The sequence below is a fragment of the Triturus cristatus genome, chromosome 10 (genome assembly GCF_964204655.1).
Source record: "Triturus cristatus chromosome 10, aTriCri1.1, whole genome shotgun sequence".
Taxonomy (NCBI): Eukaryota; Metazoa; Chordata; class Amphibia; order Caudata; family Salamandridae; genus Triturus; species Triturus cristatus.
The window spans coordinates 909,022,957-909,049,662 of NC_140593.1; the positions used below are offsets into that span (position 1 = coordinate 909,022,957).

A 26,706-nucleotide genomic window follows, 5' to 3' on the forward strand; every position below is an offset into this window, starting at 1 on the left:
ATCTCTGGCGAGAAGAAACGATCTCCAAAGCTGTGTTTTATTTCTTCATTAGCGCGCCGTCACGCTGGCCGGGGACTAACGCAGGGCTGGCTGGGAATTGCAGGGCTAAAGAGAGCATAATGAAGAAAGGCGGGGCCTTCTAATGGTGGCCCCCTGGGCAGTGGAATGGAGACGGTCACCTGGTTTAGGCAACTGGCAAGAATTGATGACCGGCTGCAAGGGTGCCGGAGAGAGGCCCTGCGTTGTTAATGGCACTGCCAGACACGTCAGTGGCAGTATGGCTCAGCGAGCTGAACATTCCCTACGGCAGCAAGTGACGAGTGCGACACAGCCTTCCCCTGTAAAAGGTCATTAAACTAAGCCAATTTGGTGATAGTAACAGCTGATGTTTACAGCAATTACACACTGCAGAAGTGAATTCATTAATATACGTTAAATAAAAAGGTTAATTAATCTTATTGAGAGTCGCTGACAACTTCTGAGCTTCCTTAGACATTGGTATATATTTGTCCTCCTCTGAATATTTCCCGTTCATGCGACTTATTGACTGACAGTACAACATTATGAGATTTGTCAATGGGGAAGGAGGTGGGTCTGAAAACTGTATTTATTTTATTATTTTGGGAGTTTTATAAAGTGAGAACATGACTCACAGGTATCAGAGCACTACAACATGAGCAAAAACAGTCTGACATCACCAGTGTGATACCGCGAAAATGCACCTATCAATAGCATCACTGAATTCTATACACAAACTGAGCGGCAGTTCTGCCACGACGTCACTCGTGATGTGCAGAGGGCTGGTAAGGCCATCAAGATGCCTTTGCTTGCTCATGCCAGGATCTATTGCATGGTCAACACAGCCTGGCACATCCTGCTGAATAAACATCGGTGATGGACAAAGACATGACTTGGCCACAGAGCGGGAGGGCAGGACAGGCCTCCTTTTTCAGCAGTATGTTTGTGTGTAAGAGAGGAGGGGGTTGAACAGACAAATCAAATGGTAAATGAGGAAAAACAGTCTCTAGGCCACCCCATGTTTCAAAACTCTTCAGCTGGCAAGACAAGCAACAGTAATCCCCTGCGAGCACACTGCTGTGACAATCAAAGCCGGCCTCGGGGACAATCCAGTGAAATCCTAACACGCCATTCCATGAACACAACTTCACAACGATGGCCGTGTTTCCTAGTAAGCTGCTGGGACGTCTAGCCATCATCGACAAAAATGGCAAAATACAGATTTAAAGCTACAAATAAAGGCAACGCCTGTAACAGTATGCAACTTTAGGAAAGCATCATTTATACAAACGCTACGCAACTACAGAAAGGCCCTTTGCCGGGGAACCTGATTGAGTGATTCATAAAGTGGTAAACTCTCTGCCCTCACACATCACGTCGAGAAGTCATGTCTTAACTCGGCATAATCTTTCCTGAAGTTCATGATTTCAACATTTCCACTTTGGGGTAAAAGTACACATTTTAATTTATTTGAAATACCAGGAACAACATGGACAATTTTAACATAAAAATATATTTTGTTTGCATAAAAATACGCCGATTGCCATTGAGAATTACCATTTTTACTCCCACGGAAATCACTTTTACGGAAATCTTCCATAAAAAGGGACTAGAATGTTGCCACTTCAACTAATGCGCACAGAGGGAGGCCCAACACTAGAGGGCGCTCAAACACAAGTTAATGCAATAATGCAATAGCGAAACCATAAAAAAACAAGTGCGGCCCGTCATGGGATGGACAGAAGATGTACACGTGGGGACTGCCTTTACTGGCGGCAAAAAAAAAAGTCCCCACCCCAGTGTATCATGCTGCCAGTAAAGCATCCAATCCCCGAGGGCACATCTTCTGTCTCCTTTGTCTTCCCCCGTGCACGCTGGAATCGTATTGATCCCAAAAGGCCACTGCATGGCAGTGCAGCGCATGCGCTGCTTTCGCCAGGCCGAGACCTAAAGAAGTGCTTAATTTGTGTCAGCAGCTGCAGGTGGTGGGCACTAGCACTCATTTTTGGAGAACAGTACTTATGTTCCGTCATCAGACTTTGACCAAGAGCATGAGGGAGAAAGGCAGAAAACATAAACAGGAGGAGGAAAAGAATAAGAAAATGGTGACAAAGAAAGGATGAAAAAGAACCTGCGAGTGATAAAACGATATAGGAAATGTATGGTAGTGGAATAAAAAGGCATAAGGTGGCATCAAAATTAGGCAGCCTTAGTATTCGGCAATCCCAACATTCAGCTTTGGGCCCCTAAAATCAACTTTGGGCCCCCCAACTTATTTTTTGCCATTTAAGCACTTGATGACAGAGACATGGATGCACATGCATCCACAAATCCAATAGCGATTCCTTAATAGCGATAAATAAGGAATCGTTATTAAGGAATCGCTTTTCAGGATGCATCAACAGATTCGGCAAAAATTAGCGATTCCTTAAAAATCGCTAATATTTACCGAATCAACAATAGCGAGTATAGCAAACACCGAATTAGCTATTTGCGATATCGGTATTACCGAAATCGCTAATACCGATTCCGGTAATAGCGAAATCGGTAAAAGCGATTTCGCAAAAAACGGGTCGCTCTGGGAACGGTCTAATGACATCACAACCAGGAAGTACAGCAGCCCCACCCTCATTCACTCGGCAGAGGAGCAAACAGGAGTAGGAACTGGAGATAGCCTGAGCCCAGTGATACACCACTGATAGGACTACCACCCTACCCAACCAGGATGGAGAAAGATGCACCAGCCAGCGCAGAATCTGCCAGAAAGAGAAAGCGCAAGTTCTCCGACCGGGAACTGGAGCACCTGATCGAGGGGGTGAGCAGCAAACACGATCGGCTGTTCAGGAAGCTGTCCCTAAAGGTGCCAGAGGCTGAAAAGCGTCGCATATGGCTGCGCATCAGAGAGAGGGTCAATGCGGTGGGTGTGACGCCCCGCAGTATCGACGATTTAAAAAAGAGGTGGTACGACCTCAGGAAGCGGGCCAAGGAGAGGATCGCTGAAAGGCTCCGGGAGGCTGCTAGAACAGGAGGGGGACCATCTACAGTGCCAGAAAACACTGCCCTGGAGGAGCTGGTAGAAGGAACCATCGAGCCAGAGGCCGTTGTGGGAGTCACACAGATGGACACCTCCGGCGCAGCCACAAGTGCCCAAGGTAAGATGCATGTCTGTGCCCATACTCAGCATTGCGTACAACCATTCCCAAACCCCCAGCACGATCACAGTGTGCATGCAGAATTGCCCCACACATCTTCACTCATAACAATAGTGCATCATGGGAGTCGTAGTCATGTCAGGCCGGTGTGCATGTACAGGGAGAAAAAATATACTTTAGTCAAGACATCTGTAGAAGCTAGAAATAGACTTTAATTTAGTGAATCATAGTAGGACATGTATGTAGTAAAATACACCTTAGTAGTAACAATCCCACTAACCATGCACTGTTTCACACACAGATGCATCTCCTGGCGACTCCGACGACAGCGGCCGGCTAATCATATCAGAGACACCAGCCGATTCGGACGTCGATACTCCGGCAGAGCCGCATTCACTACCTCCACCACCACCTGCTGATGTGCCAACTGCAACGAGACAGCGGAGACGCAGGTCACAAGTCCCACCCATGCAGGTGATGGATGCATGTCAGACACCTGCAACACCATGGGGCCAAAGTCCAACATTCGTCCCACCGCCGGCAGCACCACCAGCACGTGTCCGACTCCCACTGCGCCGCAGGTCTCTGCGCAGTACACCATATGTAGGCGAAGATGCAATCTCCCCAAATGGTGGCATTGAAGAACAGATGCTGCGGGTCCAGCGCCTACAGGGGACACGCATGGCTACCATCAGCAGTCACATAGCGCGCCTAGCAAAAGAAATGCACACCCTGACTGCGGCAGTGAGGGACATGACCACTGTGGTGGCAGAGGGTAATGGGAACCTGAGGGAGGACATACAGGAACTCACCCGTGATATGAGAGCAGGGCATGACAGCGAGAGACGGAGGCAGCGGCAGAACTTGCTCCGGTCCGCAGCCTCTACAAAGGCCATCACTAGGCTGTGCAACAGCACAGCTGTTTTGTCACGCCGCTCGGTGTCACTGCAGGTGGACCTGGGCCATTATTGCGGTGATGTTGCCAAGGCCCTAGGCCAGGTGCCCGCTGCAGTGGAACACCTGCAGAGCGGTACTTTCAGTGCTAGCGCATTGGGAGGGGAGGACGGCAGTGAGGCTGCCTCAAGTGTGAGCAGTGTTTCCGTGGCGGAGGCCAGCACCAGGAGGCGCAGTTCGCGCTGCTCCACAGCCACAGGGACAGGCCATGGTGAGGTAGAGGAGACACCAGAAGGAGGTTGGGCGTTCGTGGCAAGCGCCACTAGACTGACTGAAAGCCAACCATGACCATGGTGGGGTAACCAGGGTCCTCTCCTATTTGACACTTGCACACCCGTGACTACAACGGGCATGTTTTGTTACACTTGTTTTGGGGAGCTCTTATTTTCTATCATGTCTGCCCGCACATGCCTCAGTGCTCCTGTGCATTAAACAGTAGCACCACAAATGCAATCGTCATGGTTCATTCTTACCTGGATCAGAAATGATGTTGCGTGATGTATGTCCGCCTCCTTTGCCCCTCAGCTGTGTTAGGGACGTGTGCCTGTCGGTGTTGTGCGGGTGGTTGGTCATCCCGGTAGTCGTCATTCCTGTCCACCTCTATGGGTATCCCCCTTCTGGTTGCGATGTTGTGCAGCATGGCACATACAGCTACAATCCTGCAGCAGGTGTCAGGTTTGTATTGCATGGCACCGCCAGTCTTGTGTAAGATTCTAAAGCGACTCTTCAGAATCCCAAAGGTCCTCTCTATTACATTCCTGGTGCTTATGTGGGCCGCGTTGTATCGTTGCTCCTGTGGTGTTGCTGGATTGAGGTAGGGGGTGAGTATATATTCCCGCAGGGCGTATGCACTGTCACCTAAAAGATGGAAGCAAAGGCTTAGCAACGGTGATGTATATACATGTGTGGTGCTCATGTTTGGAAGAGGTATGTATACGTACCAAGCAGAAGTCCCTCTCCAAATTCTCCGTTGAGTAGGCGCCTGTGGATGTTACTGTGTCGGAATATGTAGGAGTCGTGTGTGCTCCCTGGAAATTGGGAGACTAGGTCCGTGATGATGTGCTTGGCATCGCACACAACCTGCACGTTGATTGAGTGGTATGACTTCCGGTTACGGAATATGTACTCATTGGCAGAGGGTGGACAGATGGGGACATGCGTGCAGTCGATGCATCCAATGACATGGGGGAAATGGGCCACCTGGTAGAATGCCTGTTTGTTGCGGTCCAACTGCCGTGGCGTTGTGGGGAAGCTGATGTGGGTGTGTATCATTGTCAGCATGGCATCTATGAATTTGTGGAAGAAGCGTGAGAGTGCGCTTTGCGATACGCCTCCGGCTACGGCGATGACCCCCTGGAAACTTCCTGAGGCCAGTAGGTGCAGGCTGCATAGGACCTGGATGTGCGCAGGAATTGCATTGGTCCGATGTGTCTGGTGCTGCAGTAGTGGTTCGAGGTCTGCAATTAGGCGCATGATCATGGCACGATTCAGTCGGTACTTGTCGTACACCTCATCCTCATTCTGTCCTAGCCATGTGATACTCACTCTGAAGACTCTCTCCTGGACCCTTCTCCTGCGCTGTCCTGCTGCATTGATTCGCATCCTCCTTGCTAGCACGTAGAGGGCTGCCATTTTGTGCAAGCCAACAGGGTCTCCAGGGCCAATTTTAAGGGCTTACTGATTGGTGCCATCTGTGGCACATTTTTTTTTTTTTCCACTGTTTTTATTTTTTTGTAACTTTACCTCCAGGTTCTGATTCCCCTTAATCTGCTCATGCTAAATAGCGATTTTGGGGAATTTCGCTATTTGCGAATTTTGATGCATTGAGTAGCGATTCGTTATTAGCCATTGGCACTTGCCGGTAGCTAATAGTGATTTCGGTGATAGCGAGTTCGGTATTTAGCGATTATTTATTTTGCGGGTTGGTTATTAGCGATTCTTTATTTTTCCGGGTAATTATTTTGCGATTCCTTATTTTATCCCGATTCGTATTGATGCATTGGGATTTGGTTTTTGACACTCGCTAACGGCTGATTTTACCGATTCGGTATTTTACTGACTGGATTTTTCCTTGATGCATGTGCCAGATTATCGTCTAAGGAGAATAAGTCTCTCGATGGTAGGTGACAAGGCTGGCACTGTCCTAGCCTAGTGCATACTGGACGAGGCATCTTGGGCCCTTTGCTCTTTGCCTGACGGCTATCCAGTGAAGCGTCTGATAAATTTATGCTCCATGCAGCAGGGTCTGTGTTTCATGCCCATTGGGGACACAATGGAGATCATGGAGCACAGATATCGCAGCATTACATTCCAGGATTTCTGTCACAGAAAGACTCAGGAGGCTAAGGGATATAGGTAGAGGCCACAAATACACAAGTATTGGGCAACAAAGGTAGATAATTACATAAACAAGTGACATACATAGATAATTATGCCCATCCCCACCTAGTCTCTCGTACAGATCCCTGCTGATTGGTCACAGGGAATCACTTCTATGTCCTAGCTTCTTGTAATTCAAATGTCAAAGGCTGATGTGCTGTAGGGTCGGATTGGTACAGAAAATAGGCCAGGACACCAAAAGAAACGTCTTTCCATTAGCACATCAAATAGGTAAAAAAGTGGGCCACATTTGCAAATCCAGGCAATTTTCAACTTGTACAGACATGCTACATAGATGTTTTGTAAAGTATGAGGGACAGCATGCATCTGTGCTTGCTGTAGGCAATGTCAGGGAAATCAACAGTAAGATTCGGCCTATCAGGTTATCAGACAAACAGTGAGAAAAAACTGTCCACAGACTGACCTGTCAGACCAGCCCTTCTAGCACTGCCAGATTGCCCCATAGGCTAGGCCGGCCCTGGTGTCCTGATCTATGCAGCAGTGGAGCTACATGTAGGAGCAAAACTACACAGAGATAGAGGCACTGCGTTTGCAATTCAAGAAAGAGGAAAAGAAAGGATATTAGCCTGTCAGGACAATGGATTCAACAAATCAAGGTTCAAACTTCACATTGTCGAGCAGAAAGAGGGTATCCTTACAAACCACAGTCTTATGGAGCAGCACTATTGAAATGTGGGCCTAATAAAATAATCTACTAATTAATGGTTAATTTAGAGGGAGTGATCACATTAGTAATATGTTGGAGCTTTGATTTCAACGCCTTAACTAACTGAAGTCTCCGATGTTCATAGTTTTTCCATTATTAAAGATATTAAAGAATCTACCAAAATAAACAGAAAAAAGGTACATTCGAACTTTTAGAGGTTTCTATCTAAAAATGCTACACTTTGAGCAAGTATAAAGTAAACCAGCATGCGGTGAGGGCCTCATAATATGCTGGTGGTGCTTCTGCAGCACCCCCTTGCATATTACGAGTTTCAGGACCGCCAGCAGTGTCACGGATGTCTTTCCTCCATGAAAAGGCTGGCGGTCCTGAAACAAAGGTGGCTCTACAAGGCCCCCTGTTTCCAATTTGAGTGGCGATGCATGCAGTGAGGCATAACATGTGTAACCCCTGTGTGCATGTACCCCAGTTCCTGCATGGCATGGGCTTTCGTGGGAGCGCCAAACAAAGCCCGATAGACATGAGGAAACTTGTAATCTGGCAGGAGGTTCAACCACAGGTTTGGCGGTGCAGGAGTGGGCAGCCGGCGTGGCTGTCCGCTCCCATGCTGCCAAACTCGTAATCAGGCCCTAAGTGAGATTTCTGGTCTACAACTATCTCCAAACCTTGCTCTACTGAGTGACATTGGAAATGTTCCGAAGATCTGCCACAGAATTGTGGCTTTTTTCTTTTCTTCTAGCTAAATTGTGCGTAACAACACCATGGTTGAAGGGAGCTATGCCTACACTGAAAAAGTGAGAATAAGGCACGGTCTTTTGAAATGAAATGATGGACTCATTCTCAGTGCTAATGCATCCCACTGATAGGCCATGAGACATCTAAAATACTCTCAGGACACATCTACTATAATCTGACTCTGATGAGGGGGATGCGGCAACAGAGGATCACATTGAGATGGTAAACATCTGCCCTTGGACTGTCCCACCTGCATAGTCTTGTCAATGTATACTGTTTGTAGTTGATGTATAAATAGCTGGTGAAACATTATGTCTGCAACTAGCTAAATGTACTTTATTCTGAACACAAACTGTTACATTGTGTACATGCATGGAGCAATGTATGCTTCTGTGATGTTCTGTGGTAGTTTGAAATTGGAAAATCCTAAAATAAAATCTTAAAAAATTATATTGCAGGTATGAAGAAAAGTGATTACCATTTCTCATCTGATTAATCTTTTTAGTTGACTGAGAGGCTAAGGGAGTCCATATTAATGAAAACTATTTAACTTCCATGTAGCCCATGTGGCCACACAAAGAGGACCAGAAATCGGTAAATTAAGTGAGTATATTACAAGCTAATAATTAATCCAATATACATGCAAATCAAAAACATACTTTAATGGTACAGATTTACAACAGGCAAGCTGAATCACCAGAAGAGATTCAGATTCAATAGCATAAGCTATGCAATGAACACAGTCACAGCAATACAGATACAGAGATATAGAAATTAGTGTTCCTTAAAGAAACTCCGATCCTTCTTCCTAAACATGAATAGATTTTAAAGTCATCTAACCCAAGTTCTAAATCTAAGATGCAAGTGAGACTTTGGGAAATGGCCTCAAGGGAATTCAGAAGTGCAGGAAGGTGTCAGAAAAGTGAAAACTCCGGTAGAAGTCTTCTGAAAGAGAATAAGTTCTTAGCGTAAAGCTACACACTTGCAAGGGAAATAGAGATGGCTGTACCCCTCAGAGTCAAGAAGGATCTGAACTGAACTCTAACAATGTGAGACTAATCATAACCAAGAAGTTTCAAGAACAACATTTCTTTCCACTAGTCACCAGAAACCCAATTATTTGTCCTCCCCACAGTAGGTATCAGCAACATTCTTGAACTTTTCCATCCCACAAAATTGGACAGACTTTGCAACCTTGAGTATCTTCTTGTTCCTGATACACGATGAATTGGAGGCTTTTTCTGCTCATTAGTTCTTCGCGTCCTTGCCAAGATTACTGTTCTCAGGCCTCACTATCAGTAATACAACAATACTGCTTCCCCAAGCTTTGAAATCAAGAGAATCCACCAGCAAAAGACAGAACATGCAAGGCAAGCAGAATACATTTTAAAGTTAAGGCCTTTAGTCAAGCTAACTTTAGTCAAGTATTTCTCTGTGCATTTTGAATATATGATTATACCTGCATGGGTAACTTCAGAACAAATGCACATGTGAATAAATGGGTTCAAGATAACATATGCAAGGAATGTTAATAAAAGCAGTATATCTTGAAATAAAGGTGTAAATGCGAATGAGAGTTACATGTCTTCACAGTTAGACTAAATTTTAACCTACACATGCTTATGAGTCTCTAGTTTCTACACAGAATGTAAATTAATAATGCAGTTAAATGCTTCATTTCATGTAAATAAAGCTAAGGCACACCTCATAGATATATGGAGCACTAGGCACATAGGTTGTCATGTTACACTTCACAGATTTGAAATAGCTGTCTACCCTCTCATCTACTCACTCCTCTCCCGGGTTCACTAACTTTTGTATCCATGTTCTTGTGTGTGGGGTTTAGATGAATAACAACAAAATTGGCCTGAGAAAGAAACGTAGTGCTCACTTAATGTATGAGACTAGTTTGCATTGTGGTCTCATAGGAAGCCATCACCATGACTAAAACTGTAGCTGAGGGCATGGCGTCTGCTTACAACTGAACAAAAAGAATGTGCCGGGCACCTATACTCACCCGGGCTTTGGCTGGAAACACAGGTATCTGATCAGCTCAACTACTGCCTAAGTAGTAATCACAGTATCTAGGACTAATATAGGATATCTCTCATCACCATTTAACATGAATTCTGAGAAGATTATGGGATGTTCTTTACAAAGAAATCAAAATCGATCATTGACTATCATGAGGTCCAGAGTGTACTTCCCAAATGCACAAGTTTTGGGCAGCTGTTTGTCCCCAGTCAACTCCCATTGTATGAGTACATAAGCTGGCACTATTAGCCAGGAAAATGCGCCCACCGTTGGTTTCCAAATGAAGAGTTTCAATCAAGGACTTTGAGAATAATTGCCCCTGACCCACCTACACATCCTCGAATCAAGAGCAGACTCCAAGGACTGAGGAAAATACCTAAAGTATTGAATCCTAAATGAAAAAGAGGATGGACCCTCCTACATACTGAGAACCTGCTTTATCAGCTTAAGAACCCAAGGCTCGGTTGCCTGAGTGCTAGGACGAAGCTCACTGCTTGAAGCACTGTGAACAGTTAATAACGCGCAAACTGGGCGATAAATTCCAGAGATAGCCGGCAATAAATATGCAAGCGCTAAGCGCGCTTTGCGATATTTATCGCCGACCCTTGTTAATATGCCCCCAAGTGTGCTGACTGAGAAGTGGAGAACTTTGTTGCATTCACTGTATGGTTTCCATGAAGCACGCATCACTTCTCTGAACCTATGCATACTCTCTTGGGGGCATATTAACAAGGGCCGGCGATAAATATCGTAAAGCGCGCTTAGCGCTTGCATGTTTATCGCCGGCTATCTCTGGAATTTATCGCCCGGTTTGCGCGTTATTAACAAAGGGCATCGCCGAGGCGACAAAAATTCCAGAGATAGTTGGGATATCGCCGTTTTCCATGGTGGAAAACGGCGATATCCTACATGATAGGGCCTGTGGTCTTAGCCACAAAATCCACCCCCCATGTTAAGTATGCCTTAGTCAGGAATTTAACAGACGTTAAATTCCTGAGTTAAGGCATACTTAACGCGATTTTAAAAATCGCTACCCTCCCTTGTTAATATCGCGATATTTTCCCAAGGGAGTCTTGTCAATCACGCCTCCTTTGCATCTCATTAGCGATGCGATCGGAGGCGTGCTGCAAACGGGCGCTAAGTCAGCAAGACATGCGATAGCGTGTCTTGGCTGATAAGGCGGTGAAATTATCGCCGCTCTTCGCCCGAAAACGGACGCAAAAGCGGCGATAATTTCATATCGCCGCCTTGTTAATATGCCCCTTGGTATCTTATCATGAGCACCTGCAGTCCAGGACCGGGTTGCATCAATTTTATGATGGCTATGGCACTATGCTCTAGTCATGGCTTTAATACCCAATGGCGCTGTGACAACCTGAGGAGAGAACTCTGACAGCATGCACCCCAGTCTCTTCGGCCTCAGGAGAAATGAGTAGGCGTGCCATCCTCAAAGAGAGTAAGACTTTGCAAAATGCCTGGACAGAGCTTTCTGACTTTTTTCTGCAGAGCAGATTCCACCCCTGCATACCTCAAGTAGTGCACTTGGGCCTCAATTACAAGTGCCTGGGATAATTCCGACATCCATGCGAGCCAGTGTTTGCACATGTGGCAGGATTACGAGTATGTCGGAAAAATCCTACACTTTGATTTATCGCCCCATAAATTTCCGCATGTCAAACTTGCCAAAATATAATGGGTGAAAAACAAAACAGTAAATAATTGAGACATTCAGATTTTCACGTGGTAAGCACTAAAATCTGCACATCATGCCCCATTTTGTGGCCAAAACTCATCATTGGCAATATTGACCAAGTCTGATAAATAAAGACTCTCAGGGCATCATTATTTTATTAGATGCGATAAATAACTATACATTTTGAACACCTTGGAATTAAGGCTCTAACGTGGCACCTGCAGGTATCGCTAGTGAGTGTGGGATACTCTTGCAAACCTGGTAAAGTCAAATTATCCCTTTTCTTGTGTTTTAAGAACTTACTTTGAGGACAGAAACATTTTTTTTACTATGTAATTGTAACCTTAATTGTGAATTAAAGTGTTATTCTTTTAATCAAAGTTATAGAACTGGCTAGACATGCTATTAATATCTATTTCGGAGCATTATAGCCCACGCCGCCATTCAAGAATAAGGTTTGATTGCTCGCCTACATACAAAAACATTGAGAATTGGACCCCAAGTGAGAAAGAAATGCGGTCAGAAACCAAATTCACATTAAACCCTTTCATGTAGCAATCCTGAGTTACACTAATTGAATAGAATATAAAATTAACATTTACAATTGCTGGTCTCTCGGTTTTGGCATCTTGAAGATGCTGTGTATGATCCCTGACGAGCACACTCATTTGTTTTCTATAGTACAACACTCAGGTACACATACTTGGTCCTTCACATTATTGTGATGATTTTTACACCTTCCCTTTGCTTGCTTTTGACTGCTGGTGCCGACTATGTGTTTTTGCCTGTTACTTTTTTCCTTGTGTAGTTTTTCCTGTATGAATTGTTCATGGTCCTAGGTCGATGCTCAAAACAAACAAATACCTCACTTACTTAAGCTTTCATCCCACTCTGCTTTTCTTATTATGTTTACTGAGTAGATAACATTCTCTTCATTTATATGCATCTAAAATATGACGGCCAGCATTTAGGAACAATTAAGAGGGGGATTTGGCAAAACAAATTAATCGAAAAGTACATAAATGTCCCCCTTACCTTGCATTGGTGTAGAGGTAGAACTAAGCAGAAGAAAGTTAAAATGAACTCATTTTCTGCTTGAAAAACAGGGGTGCTTACTTTGGGAGAGTTGGCATGTGTGCCAAGAGCTTGACAGGCCACAAAGCCAAGAGATCAAGCATATGTAACTGCAAGAATGAGCAATCCGGAACTGAGTTTCTTTTTTAGAGTGCTTCAACCTGTTGAGTTTTGCCAAGGGCCAACATCCATCTTCTAGCTCGAGCATGCCTTCAGCCTGGGATTTTTCCATGACGCAAGACTGGCGTTTGCTTTGGCCTGATTAAATCTGGGAAAACCAGGACCCACGCCAAGGAAGTGAAAACAGAAGGAGGAGGTTCCAGAGCAGCAGAGACTTTCCAGCTCCCACTGGGTGCAAGAAAACAATGCAGTACAGGGTGGAGATGTGGTGGCAAGTGGTGCTGGTGCTCGGCCTGGTCGCAGGAGGAAGCCCTGCGTCGCTTGAGAATGGTGGACAGGTGGACCTGGGCAGCGCCATTGCAGCAGCTGTCAACAGCTACAACAGACACCACAACACAAGCTCGGTCTTCCGGATAAAGAATTATTGGACAAAAGTACTGGATGCTGTAAGTATAGCTGAAGTTCATGTCCATGGTTTCAGGAAGTAAGGACCTTTTGCATAGTAAGACCCTCAGTATGAGTAGGTCAGGATAGGGAAGAGGTTTTACCACACATGGTAACACCTTTCCCCAGGGTGAGGTATTTATCTCGTGTGGTAATATCTCCTATTCCATGTTTTTAAAAGCAAAATAGAGCATAGCATGTGGCATCAGTTTTTCACACACCAGATTCCTCATGTTTTGCCTTTTATCTCACTTGGACATGGGGGTCTCTTTTTCACACAATAAACAGGATGGCAATGTCTCTTTACAAGTCCCAGAAGACTTCAAGTGACAGCTATTTTACTGGAGTCTATTGTTTTATGTTCCCAAGCAAGCAAATCAGAACTTTTTTCATTAACATACACACAGCACCCTTAACCAGTCGCATTGGCAATAATACATTTTGCACAGTTAAATGTAGGATTCACAGGTCTGTACAAATAAGCATACCCCTAAAGCCACCTTCATGCTCATTGGCACACCTGTTAGGCAATTATGAAGCAAAAAATATGGCATGAAGTGAAGAGATTGCTTTAGGAAGCAAAGTTTCTTACAAAAAGGAAGGAAAGAAACAAAAAGGAAGAAAGAGAGGAAGAAAAAGGTAGGGGAGATTGGAAGGAAGTAGAGACAAAGAAAGGGTGGAAGATAGAGCAAGGGAGGGAGGTAGCCTAGGAATGAGGAAAGGATAACATTGAAAAGGCAGAGGAGAAGGAGAGAAGGAAAGACACAAAAGGAGAGGCTGGAGGAGAAAAGCGAAGGATTGTTGTAGTGGATGAACAGTTGCGGAGTTCAGCAAAATCACAGATGTGCAGGTCAACTGTTATACATGATTCGTTGAAGAGTTGAATTAGTGCCACATGTCTGCAGTTGTAGGTTGCAGTGCTGTTGTATGTGTGCAGTTACAGAATGATTTAGATATCGAGCGAGAAAACTGTACTGCCGTGTTGCTGTTGCACATTTTTATTGTTACTGATTGATGTAGAGTTCTATTCCATGTGGGAAGCTGCTTATCAGTGCAGTGATTTGAGATGCACATCTGTAGAGTTTCACCATTGACAATATACAGCTGTGGTGGTGTGCATATGCAGTGTCGTTGAAGATGTGCAGTTTTAGAACTGTGCAACTAAGGTGGATTCTTTTTTGTAGTTGTACATGCATAGAATTGTTATATATCAATAATATTTGTGTTGATGAGCATGATATTATGTAGTTGATATGGACTGGTGTCGTTGTTGATGTGCAGTTGTATCATTAAGCCGTTTTGGATGTGTGGTAGATGTGCAGCTGTACATTACTACATTCAACTGTAGTTGTAGATGTGCAGTTATATACTTGTGGGGTTGTAGCTGCACTGTGGTTCTTGTGTTGTAGATTTGCTGTAGCTGTACAGTTTAAGAGCTGTGCCCTTGTAGTACTGCATCACCTGAGTTGTAGTGGTGCTCACTGTTTGTGCAGGATATACCGGTTAAAGGGCTGTGTTGTTACGCAGCAATAATCTCTCTTACTCACACAAACTCCTTAATGCAACAGCAGATGTGGGTAGGCGCACACGGAGCAAACACATACCACCAGTACTTGGATTTCCCTTGGCGACAGCCATAAAGATTAGATGACTGGACCCAGGCCCCATAAATACACCATCACAACTGTGTTTGCCCATGAAGTCAAACCTAAACAGCTGTGGTTACAGCAACGTAACCCTAAAGCAAACCCCAAAGGCTCATAAACCACTGCCCCTCTGAAGCATCTGAGCCAGAAACAGGATGTTTTGCTTAACTCAAATATTGTGTTTTACAGTCACAGGAGCTACACAGAAATTCACACTCTTTACACAGGCACATCAATTGTACAGTCAGACACGGAATGAGAGTCCCCTAAACTGTGTATCTTACGATCACACATGTCATACAGTGGCACAGGTTCGATAATGGGTTTTCATACAAAGGTTAGAAGAACACACATTTAACAGGCTCACAATGTGATAAGTGCCTGTCTGCACTTCAGAGAATTCAGTATCACAAACCACAAGGTTAAACCAGGAGGAAAGAGGACAATGGCCAAGAGAAGGGGCCGGGGAGACGGTGGCGTTGGGGACAGCGACTGATTTTGGAGCGGCTCCACATTCCTTCGCTGTGTGAGCTTTATTGCCGGCCAAAGCCCAAGGGTGAGGGCAGCTACTGGCCGGGTGCACCGAGTTATGGATCGCCCACAGCCTGTCATTAGAAGGCAAGAATGCAGACAAGGTAAATAGGTCAAGAGGCTGCGAACGAGACGTAGACGTGCACTCGAAAAATATTCTTTAAAAAGCAAAAACACAATCACTAATTACAAAACTAAAATAAACAATGGCAATGCAAAACAAGGAGGGGCTGCCAACAAGTCATGGATGTGCGCTTGAGAAGCAGTCTTTAAAAACCGTAAACACAATCACTAGCTATAACCTTAAAATAAACAATGGCAATGCAAAAAAAATGAAAGAAGGCAGCTTTGCTGCGATTGTGATCGATAGGAAACAACACTTTTTTTAAACGCTTGACAAGCATACGCTCACATTACAACATAACAAAAAAAATACAAAGGAGATTCACAATGCCTTTAAGCTGCAACAAGGAACCCGCCAAAAGGGAGGCTTCGACAAAGACAAGCAGGTAACAAAGAGAAAACTAGTGCTTAGACATGAACACATAAGCATAAGATATCAGTAGGTAGGCTCTGCTCCGTGGGAGGAAACAAATGACAACAAGGAGGGAAAAAGAGGAGAGATTAACCACTAGGAAGCAAACCTTTTTAAAGGACAATCAAACTCACAATAAAAAAGCAATGGGTGGGCTGTAAGCCCACATAGTCTATAGAACAGCACTGCCTAGGCTTGATCTAAAGACGGGCAAAGTAAAGGAGAAACAAGAGCAAGAAAGGAGGAAAGGAGAGAAAGAGGGGAAATTAGAACAGAAGAAAATGATAGCAGGGAAAAGCAAAGGAAAAATTAAAGGTGAGAATAAGGGCAAGGCGAGAAGGAAAAGGAGACAAGAAAAGGAGAAGAGAAGGAGAGCAGTAGTAGTAGTGCAAAGAGAAGGAAAGAAGAGGAGAATAAAAGAAGGCACAAGGAACAAAATGAAAGAAAAAGAAAAGGAAAAAAGGAATGGAGAAAAGGAGAGGTGGAGGGAAAAAAGGAAAGAAATAAAAGGCTAAAATGTGAATGAAAGGAGAAAGAAGAAAAATGATAAAGACAAAAGAGAAGGACAGAATGAAAGATGAAGACAAAAAGAAGGAAAGAAGGGAATGAAACAAAGGAGATGGAAAGCGGAAGAAATGAAAAAATCCGCGCTTGGGAAGAGGATACAAGGATGAACAATAAAAGGCAGAATGGAGAAAGAGAAGGGAATACGGAGCGGAAAGAAGGAAAGGATACCATGAGATATGGGAAAGGAAAGAAGTGAAGTAAAGGAAAGGAAAGGAAAAAATGAGAGAAGTAGAGTGTGAGATAGAAAGGAGAAAAAGGAAGGCATAGTAAAACGGAAGAGAAGAAAAAGGAGAGGCGAGAGAGAAAAGAGAAAAGGAGAGAAGGAAAGGAGCAGAGTAAGATGAGAAACAGACAAGTGAATGACTAGAGAAGGAAAGATGAAAATGCAGAGATGGTGAAAAAGAAAGGAGAACATCAGTTAAAAAAGAGAAAGAAAGAAATGCAGACTCTAGCACTATACACAGATGCACAATTAACATACTTGAAAACTGGAAGTCTTTCACATTAGGCTCGGCATCCTTAGAGTAGTAGTAGTACAGTGCAAGCACAACAGCTTTTCAGGAGATGGTGAGCTACAAGGGCCTACACTACAGCTTCACCAGCCTCAAAGAACCTATGCAGTGCCTGAGCAGGAGGTCTGTTCCATCTTCATAAATTGACTGACAGGCAATTACGATTTGCAAGGTATTCAGAGGTGGCTGTGAGCTACTAGCACATTGCAATACGTCAATGGGGATGGTGCTGTGGTGGAATCATTTCACTAATAGAGGCACATTGCAGAGAGAGTGAGGTGAGGGACAGAGATTTGCATGGAAGGCCCAATTTACATTTAGAAGGAAGGTAAACAGGTGCATATAAGGCTGATTAAAACAGCATGACATATTCACTTCCATTTGTCCATGTGATTACTTTCCTGCCACTGATCAGGCAACTATCTTTATAGTTGATTGCTGCTTTTTCATACCTTGCTCTAATCTCAACAAAATAGTGGAAGATTGCACGCCCTACATCCCATAATGATGCAGACTGAGTGGCTTTATAATAAAAAGAGTGCCCTAAAAGCACAACAGGCATTTGCCTACTGGGGCAATATGGCATTACAGATGTGCCACAGACACTTCCACTGCCCATTTTGTAGTAAGGATAACACTGATAGGAAGAATGTACCTGATATCTAGGAGTGTCCCAGGTAGGGATATCGTCTAGTTGCCTTCTCCAACTTCCCACTCTAGAGTGGTGCCACATATGAAAGGGTGCACTGTCAGTGCGCCCTCTTGTCTCTGAAGACACCCCATGAGATGGGGCACAGGAGTCCCATACTGTGCACACCTGCAAGGGATCCCTGACCCACGTGAAAAGGATGCCTGGCCTATTGATAGTGAAAGATAGAGCCATGTTTACAAACCACAGTTCTGTCTTTCACTGAAGAGCTGTCCCTCGGGCAGGCACCAACCCTCAGAGTTTGTGCTTGCATTGAGGAGTGCAAATTTTGTACCTTAATTGGGGTCCTTTTTTCATTCTGGAGGCGTACACACAAGTAGGGGGGTGCTGCAGTGCAGCTAGAGACAGTGCACTCAATATCTAGTACAACTGCAGGTAGGTGCGCCATATGTTTTGCCTAAATGTATTGTTCTCCCAGCTCTAATACTGGAGTGGTACCATGCCAGCAGGTTGTTCTTTAAAATTCCTATAGTTTGGGTTTCTGTGCATTATTAGTGAAAAGACCTGTGGTCTTCGGATGGGACAGCCCTATTAAGACTGCTACCAAGTTGAACCTGCACAGAGAGGGCCAGGAGGAGTGTTCAGCTAGTAGAATAAGTGCTGGGGCCCAAAGTTTTACTCAGAAGCCCACAGTCAGCGATTTCGAAGGTCGGCGTGCCAAATACCAAGGCATTGTAGTCTTGTTTCCAACTCATGCCTCTTTAACCCTCCACCTGACACTCTTTGCCCTTTATATCACTTGTGCAGGTTCTTTTTTATCCCTGCTTTCTGCCTTTGCACCTGTTTTTCTGTCTGTCTCTTCCTCTGTTTGCCCCTTTTGTGCTTTTCTCTTTCTTACTCTGGATCAAAGTCTGTTGAGGAATGATAAGTGCTGGTCCCCAAAAATGAGTGCTGTTGGGCTGACCTGCTACCACTGGCTCAAATTAAGCACTGCCTGTTCTTTAGGTGTCTCCTGCTTTCACCATTTGACCCATGCCAGTTAATCAGTGGCATTTTTATACTGGTTTAAATTCATCTGAATATTTTCCTTCATTTACTTCCAGCCAATCCCATCCCACCACAATCAGGTAATGTCCAGATCCTATGATCAGATTATTTCCCTGTGTTACATAAATACTTTTAGAAATTGTGACGCAATGACAATTGAATTGACTCGCTTCTAGAAGCCTGCTCTACTTGTCAGTGATTACATCAATGCATGTGATTGTAAGCATAATCCCAGATGCACTGATTGGCCCTTAACCCCTTCGCTGCTAGGCCTTTTCCCCCCTGTGCTAAGCCATTTTTTGGCTATTTGGGGTAGTTCACGCTGAGGCCCCTGTCTGTAACTTTTAGACCACTTAAGGTATCCACGCAAATTTGCGTCCTTTCTTCCAGCATCATGGGGATTCTAAAGGTATCCAGGGTTTGTGGATTCCCCTGGAGGGGATCTAGAAATTTGCCAAAATACAGCTCAATTATCTTTTTTGGGGGGGTGATGGGAAAAAAGTGCTGCAAATGAAAGCATCTCGTTTCCCCCCTGAAAATGGTATCAACAAAGTGTTTGTGAGGCTGAAATCACCATTTTCCCAGGTTTAAAGGACTGACAGACTTTAGTCGGAAAACCAACAGTTTTTTACACAGTTTTGGCACTTTACTGGGACATAGCCAATTTATTTTTTTTAAATATTTTTTTTACTATAGCATTTTATTAATAAGTTGACGTGCAGTAAAAATGTTTACAAAGTATTATGATCATGTATTAGCAGTTTCCATCATATGCTTCTGAGAACACGTTTACATGACAAGCCTATTTTTGCTATTTTTTGTGCTTTCTATCTGCTTCCATTTAATGGTAGAAATTGGTATGAGAGCTATAATGGATCCTGGAAAGCTATACATTTTAGAAAAGTAGACAACATTTTGAATTCAGTAAGGGGTAATTTGTGAACCTCCTTCAAGGTTTTTTTTATAGAAGCTAACAGCTGAATATAGGAAAATTTGAAAATGAGTTGAAAAAAACAGCCACTTGTGCCAACGTTTTCACCTGTTACTTCTTCTAATTATGACAGCTGTTTGAAAGCAATATACCATTACATCAGCTGGACCTTTCTGGTTGTGGGGATATATAGGACTTGTAGGTTCACCAAGATCCCGACAAACCCAGAGCCAATAACTGAGCAGTGTCTTACAATGGTTTTTAATTATGTACCGGGTATATAGCAAATAATTTGGGAAAATATATGCAGGGAAAAATTGGTATGAAAGACACCTATGTATTTCTGAAATTGGAACAAAATATAGAGTTTAGAAACGTAGCTATTTGCACTTTTCCCAAATTGTGAATACCCATACGAGCATGAGAATTATAGAACATTTTTCAATGTGACTTCTTTTTTACACATTGTGTTTCATTTGCAAGGCAGAAATGCATCGAAAGTCCATAGGTAGTAACAGTTGCTCTACAATTCTGTGTTACTCTAAGTCTCCCGATATAAATGGTACCTCACTTGTGTGGTTAGGCCTAGTGCCCGCGACAGGAAACGGCTCAAAATGCAACGTGACAACTGACCCTTTTTTTGCAAAGTGCCTAGCTGTAGATTTTGAACCCTATCTCTGCCGGCACCTAGGGAAAGCTAACAAACCTATACATTTTTGAAAGCAAGACACCCAGGGGAATCCAGGATGGGGTGACTTGACTGGCTCTCACCAGGTTCTGTTACCCAGAATCCCTTGCAAACCTCTAACTTTGTAAAACAAAATAAACATTTTCCTCACATTTCTGTGGTGGAAAGTTCTAGAATCTGCGTGAATCCACAAAATTCCACCCACCCCGCATTCCCCAAAGTCTTCTGAGAAAAATGATACCTCACTTGTGTAGGTAGGCCTAGTGCCCGCGACAGGAAACGGCCCAAAATGCAACGTGGACAATTACATTTTCATAGTGAAAACTGACCCTTTTTTTGCAAAGTGCCTAGCTGTAGATTTTGAACCCTAGCTCTGTCGGCACCCAGGGAAACCTAGCAAACCTATACATTTTTTAATACTAGACACAAAGGGGAATCCAGGATGGGGTGACTTGTCTGGCTCTCATCAGGTTCCAGGGGCGGCTGGTGACATTTGAAAGTGGCGGGGCATAAAATGATTGCAAAGGAAGCAAATAAACAAAAGGACCATTTTTTACTACATGAGCAGTCGCGAGGGGGGGGGATCCCGAGGAGGGGGGATACGCACGGGGGGTGGGGGGGTCACACGGGAGAATACATTTTAAATTAAGAGGAAAACTTACCTGCCCGCCTCTGCTCCTGGTCCGCGTTGGCGCCTCTGCCCTCTTCAAACTGGAACAGCACGTCAGCACTGCAGTGGAAACCCTTCAGCCAATCCTGGCGCTGCTGCAGTGCCAGGATTGGCTGAGGGCTCAGCCTACTCTTCGCCCGCCGCCTGCCCATTAGGAGACCGAGGGGTTCCTAATGGGCATGCGCAAGTCCGTGAAAACACAAGTGCGCATGACTGGGCACGGGCTAAAAATTAGCTCACCATGCCCACTCATGCGCATTTGTGCTGCAGTGCTGCCTGGTCTGACAATGCATGTCAGTCAACATGACGCCGGACTGCCCACGGTCCGACGTCATGCTGACTGACATGCATTGTCAGTTCTCCCCACCCTCGGCGTCTCTGAACTTAAGTAAACTAAGTTCGGCATCTCTGAACTTAAGTAAAATAAGTTCAGAGACACCGAGGGAGCTGCGGGCGGGTGCGGGGGCGGGGGAGCAATGCCCCAACGCCCCAATGGATGCACCGTGCCTGCCAGGTTCTGTTACCCAGAATCGCTTGCAAACCTAAAAACTTTCCTCACATTTCTGTGGTGGAAAGTTCTGGAAAGTGTGTGAATCCACAAAATTCTACCCACCCCACATTCCCCAAAGTCTTCCAAGAAAAATGATACCTCACTTGTGTGGGTAGGCCTAGTGGCCGTGACAGAAAATGGCCCAAAATGCAACGTGGACACACCACATTTTCACAGTGAAAACTGACCTTTTTTTTGCAAAGTGCCTAGCTGTAGATTTAAACCCTAGCTCTGCCGGCACCTAGAGAAACCTAGCAAACCTATACTTTTTTGAAAACTAGACACAAAAGGAAATCCAGGATGGGGTAACCTGTCTGGCTCTCACCAGGTTCTGTTACCCAGAATCCCTTGCAAACCTCAAACTTTGTAAAACAAAACACCTTTTCCTCACATTTTGGTGGTGGAAAGTTCTGGAATCTGCATGCATCCACAAAATTCCACCCACCCCGCATTCCCCAAAGTCTTCTGAGAAAAATGGTACCTCACTTGTGTGGGTAGGCCTAGTGCCCGCGGCAGGAAACGGACCAAAACACAACGTGAACACACCACATTTTCACAGAGAAAACTGACACTTTTTTGCAAAGTGCCTAGCTGTAGATTAAACTACCAAACCCATGCATTTCTGACAACTAGACACCCGGGGGAGTCCAGCGAAGTATGGCTTCTGTGGATCCCCCAACGTTTTCCTACCCAGTATCCCCTGCAAACCTCAAATTTAACAGAAATACATTTTCCACAAAGTTGTGGGTTGAATCACTGTGTCGGCACAAATGTCCTACCCCACAGCGTTCCCCTCAATCTCCCGAGTAAAATTATACCTCACTTGTGTGGGTGGGGCAAGGGCCTGTGACTGGGAAGATCCCAAAACATAGGGATTAAGGGTATAGCACTGAGGATTCTAAGCGCTAAATTTATTTCAAAATAAGTATTTAGCCAATTCTGCATTGGACACTGACACAAGTGAGCTATTGCCCCATCTGCCTTCCAGGTGGGGCAAAAAGACTGTAGCATTTTTTGGGGGAGGTGGGGATATTTGCATGCCCATTCTGGGCAGCCTCCACCCCTACGTATATCCAAAACAAAAATCCCTAGGGCCTAGTGGGCTTTCTGCCTTCTGGGAGGGACATAAAATAATATTCCTTCTTTTGGGTTTGGCATGCCCATTCTGGGCATCCCCCACCCCTGGCCTATAAAAAAAATCGTTGGCGTTTAGGGTGCTTTCGTAGAAAGGCTGTCTGGCAAAATTAAATGGGGGAGAGCAAAGGTCCTTGCTCAAGGGGCCGCTCCAAGCTCCCTGGTGGCTAGTGGGTGGATCCCTGCCTGGGGCGATCCCCAAGCAGGGATCCACTAGGGAAGGGTACCATTGGAAAGGGGAGATTCTACCCTTTCCAACAACACCTGTCCCAAGTGTTTCGGTGCTCAAGGGCTGAAATGGACCCACAAGCACCGAAACATTGAAACTGAAATTAAGTTTCAGTTTCATTTTCAATGTAATGACGACCATGCACGCGATCATCATTAGATTGAAAATGAGTAAAGGGCCTTGGGAGGTTGGGGAAGCTCTTCCCCACCTCCTGAGGCCCCCCAAAAAATGGAAATCCCTCTGCTGTTTGCAGCAGAGGGATTTCGTGCCCCTGTCCTCATGACGGAATGGTTCCGTCATGAGCACAGAAGCACTGGTGCTCATGATGGAGCCCTTCCATCATGAGCACCGAAGGGCTTAACATAAAAAGCATACTGGGGAGAAAGAAAACAAATGTTCAGCCATTAAAGAAGGGGGTAATGGAAATGCGGTTCAGCATCTGTGGGGTTACCGCAGGCACTGCTGTTTACTGAAAAGAGCTCTGGTGAAAGCAAAGGTTGCACTTAGAAAGGGAACAAAATTGATTCTGTTAATAGGTTTCCAGGTTGTGATCATTATATTGTAGTTCCTTAAACTGACTGATCTCTATTTAGTTATTTTGTTTACTTCTTAGCAATGAAAAAGAAGAAGATCATAGATGGAAAAGTTGGAAATCAACAAAATAAAAAGGCATCTAGAATTGATAGTAGTTGGCCCTTTAATCCTAAAGTAGGATGATGTCCCTCCTATAAAAAATAGAAAAATATGCATTTTAGTTACTGTTTTATTTCTACTTAGGTGCTTATATACATGGTGCTTGTGCCCATTTTTAGTTAACTAGTGTGGCAATCGGTTGCCAAGATTGCGACCGGAGCAGTCGCAGCTTAGTGAGCTCCGGAGCCGCCCGTCCAAATAATCCTTAACCATCCTGCCCACTCGAGACTGAACGACGAATAAAACAACAGCCAGCATCGCCGAGACAGCCGGTAGTAAGCAATGGGGAGATGAGGGGACCCGCGACGCCCAAGGGACGGATCGGCAACGCCGGGCCTACACTGCTGCTGAACAGATTTAGGGGTGAGGCCTTCAGGGGGATCGAGGTGGCCGTCCTACCTGAGGCAAAGTACTGATGCCAAAAGCTGCGGGACTCGTAGGAGACCTCCCCTGGCACAGTTATTCGTGCAGTGAGAAGTGGGGGTGCCGGGGGACCTGGGCTGTTGGATGGGCCTGGAGACCCAGGCACGCCCCCGCCGGCGCTGATGTGAGCCGGACGTCGGTGGCCCACGGAGAGTGCAGGAAAGGGCCAAACCAGGCCTCACACTTGGAGAGGGGGCCTCCTGGTCGAGAATCCAGTGCTAGATGGGCCCAGGGAGCACGCTAAGGTTCTGAGAGGACTGCCCGAGCACGCCCCCGCCAGCGCTGATGTTAGGCAAACATAGGAGGCCAGCGGATAGTGCAGGAAGGGGCAGAGGCAGGCCTTGCACGCAGAGTGGCAGCCTCCTAGCTGAGAAGCCTGCAACACATACCAGTTGTGTTGGTGGAGCGGACGTGGACCGGGGAGTAGCACCCCAGAGAGCACCGCAAACAGATGCATGAGACCCTTTGAACAGAGGGCAGTGCTTGGACATAGAGCCCCCGGCGGGGGGCCCGAGATGAGGCACCCTGCACTGTGTGGATGTGGGGCTGCATTGGGGGGACCGGGTGGCAGAGAAGTGGTTGTTTGAGGTGCTGCCGGGGGCTGAGCTACACCCCAGGTGCGGCCCTGGCTCGGTGAAGCTACTGGGGCTAGTAAAGGTCCCAAGGAGCGAACAACACCGATCCCCCTAATGGAAGCACGGGGAGGACCATATTGGGGCCACCCATCCCCCACACTGGTTTCAAATCTAAGATAATAGAATAAGAATACGTGAGGAGGTAGAAGTGGTTGTATCGGGGGTCCAGCTCCTGCTCTCCCTGCAGCCAAAACGGAACATGCTGAAGCCTCATTACACACGCAATTAAATACATTGTTATTTTAAAAAGCGACAAAGCACAAACGCAGAGGTGCCTCACAGCGAAGACGATTCAAGGGCCCTGTAGACCCATCCCCACTGGGGAGACCCTCGGAACATAAACTAGATTCCGGCATGACCACGAGGGGTGAACCTGCAGTGTAGTCCCTCACAATAGAATACTGTTTTGGGAACATGGGCAAGGACAGACCCCAAAGAACTGCACAGCAGATAAAAATGGACTATTGTACCGTGCAGGGAGTCCTCCCACAGTCAGACCTGCTGCATATGGAATCGGCGGGGGATGGGTCAACTGTGCCGGAACCTACTGGAACGCAGATACTTGCAGCTATTGAAGCATCTAGCGCACGGTCCTGGCGAAAATAGATGCGGTCTCACTGGATGTTGGACTGCTGCGGACTAATCTCCGCACTGTTGCGGACCGCTCCTTGGCTACAGAACAAACGGTCAGCGAACTTCAGACATAAATCACCACATTAAAGTCAATGGTGACGGAGCTCACACACAAGACGACGCCCCTTGAACGCCAGGGAGAGGATGCCGAAGGGCGCTCCAGCAGATGTAATCTGCATTTTTTTGGATTTCCTGAGGGTGTTGAGGGGAAGGAGCCAGAACTCTTTCTAGAAAAGTGGATTAAGGAGATATACTCCGCAGCAACTCTCTCCCACATCTTTATAGCTGAGAGGGCACACATGGTGCTTGTGGCGCTGCCACCGCCAGGAGCGCCACCTAGGACGCTAATAGCAAAGTTCTTAAACTACAGGGACCGAGATTTTATCCACAAAACCGCGAGACGAGATGGGGACCCTGTCCTCGCAAATCCAAAAATCTGTATATTGCCAGATGACATGCCTAGTTCAGCAGCAGAGAGCATCTTTTATTGGGGTCAAACAAAAGCTGCGAGCTGTGAACTTACAATACATGCTCCTTTATCCAGCAAAGCTTAAGGTACTTCATGCTGATAGAGCGCACTTCTTGACGATGCCAGAGGCGGTCTGGGACTGGCTGGAACTCCATGGAGGACAAAGGTCGCAGCCCAGGAGGAGGGAGGAGAGGATACCCCGATCAGTTCCAAAGAGGGCAGGAGCAACACCCGACACCGGTGGCCCAGGCGGTCCTTGCGATCGACGCAAAGAGTGGTGGTCAGAAGGGATGGATCCCTGGGCCTGGAACAATCTGATTCTGGAGAAGAGGGCAGGAAGTCTCCTAGACTCAATCAAGCGACGCAACAGATGGAACGGGAGGCTGCCAGAGCGCTGGTGGAGGTGGTGATGGCCACGGGCTCTGAGACAAGTACAGGAAATATCGTTGAAGACACACCTCAAAAGGGGGGCTCCCGAGGCAATGAAAGACCAAGTTGACAAAAACAGGAGAATAGAACCAATTGGTTGACTCCATGAGGCCTATAACTCGGACACTGTTGCACCCTTGGGCGGGGAACAAATTGGCGGTGAAGCTAATCCCCATCGACACCTGGCTGGCAGACTGGATATGGACGGGCACCGATGCTGGACGGGCGGCCCATGCAGCTCCCCTCTTCTCTTTCCTCCTTTCCTTTATGTGATCTTTCTGACGGTTCCTTTTCAGATGGCTACAATTACCTTTTGAAGTCCCTTTTCTCTACTCTAGAATTATTCCCTTTGGATGTTGGTATTTATTGAACGTTTAGGGTATGAATGGATAGAGTCAGCAGAGGGTAGTGTGCGGGAGGCTGATGCCTAGGGTCAAAGGGGCATTG

General features: G+C 45.7%; 1 protein-coding gene across 1 annotated transcript in view; it reads left to right on the forward strand.

The window, feature by feature from the left end:
- Positions 1 to 13,029: 13,029 nt before the first annotated feature.
- Positions 13,030 to 26,706, forward strand: part of LOC146796237 (cathelicidin antimicrobial peptide-like) — a 123,286-nt gene continuing 109,609 nt past the window's right edge. Inside the window, exon 1 of the mRNA XM_085630188.1 lies at positions 13,030 to 13,290. Coding sequence (XP_085486314.1) covers positions 13,090 to 13,290 — 201 coding nt within the window. The 5' untranslated portion in view covers positions 13,030 to 13,089. The remainder of the gene's footprint in view (positions 13,291 to 26,706) is intronic.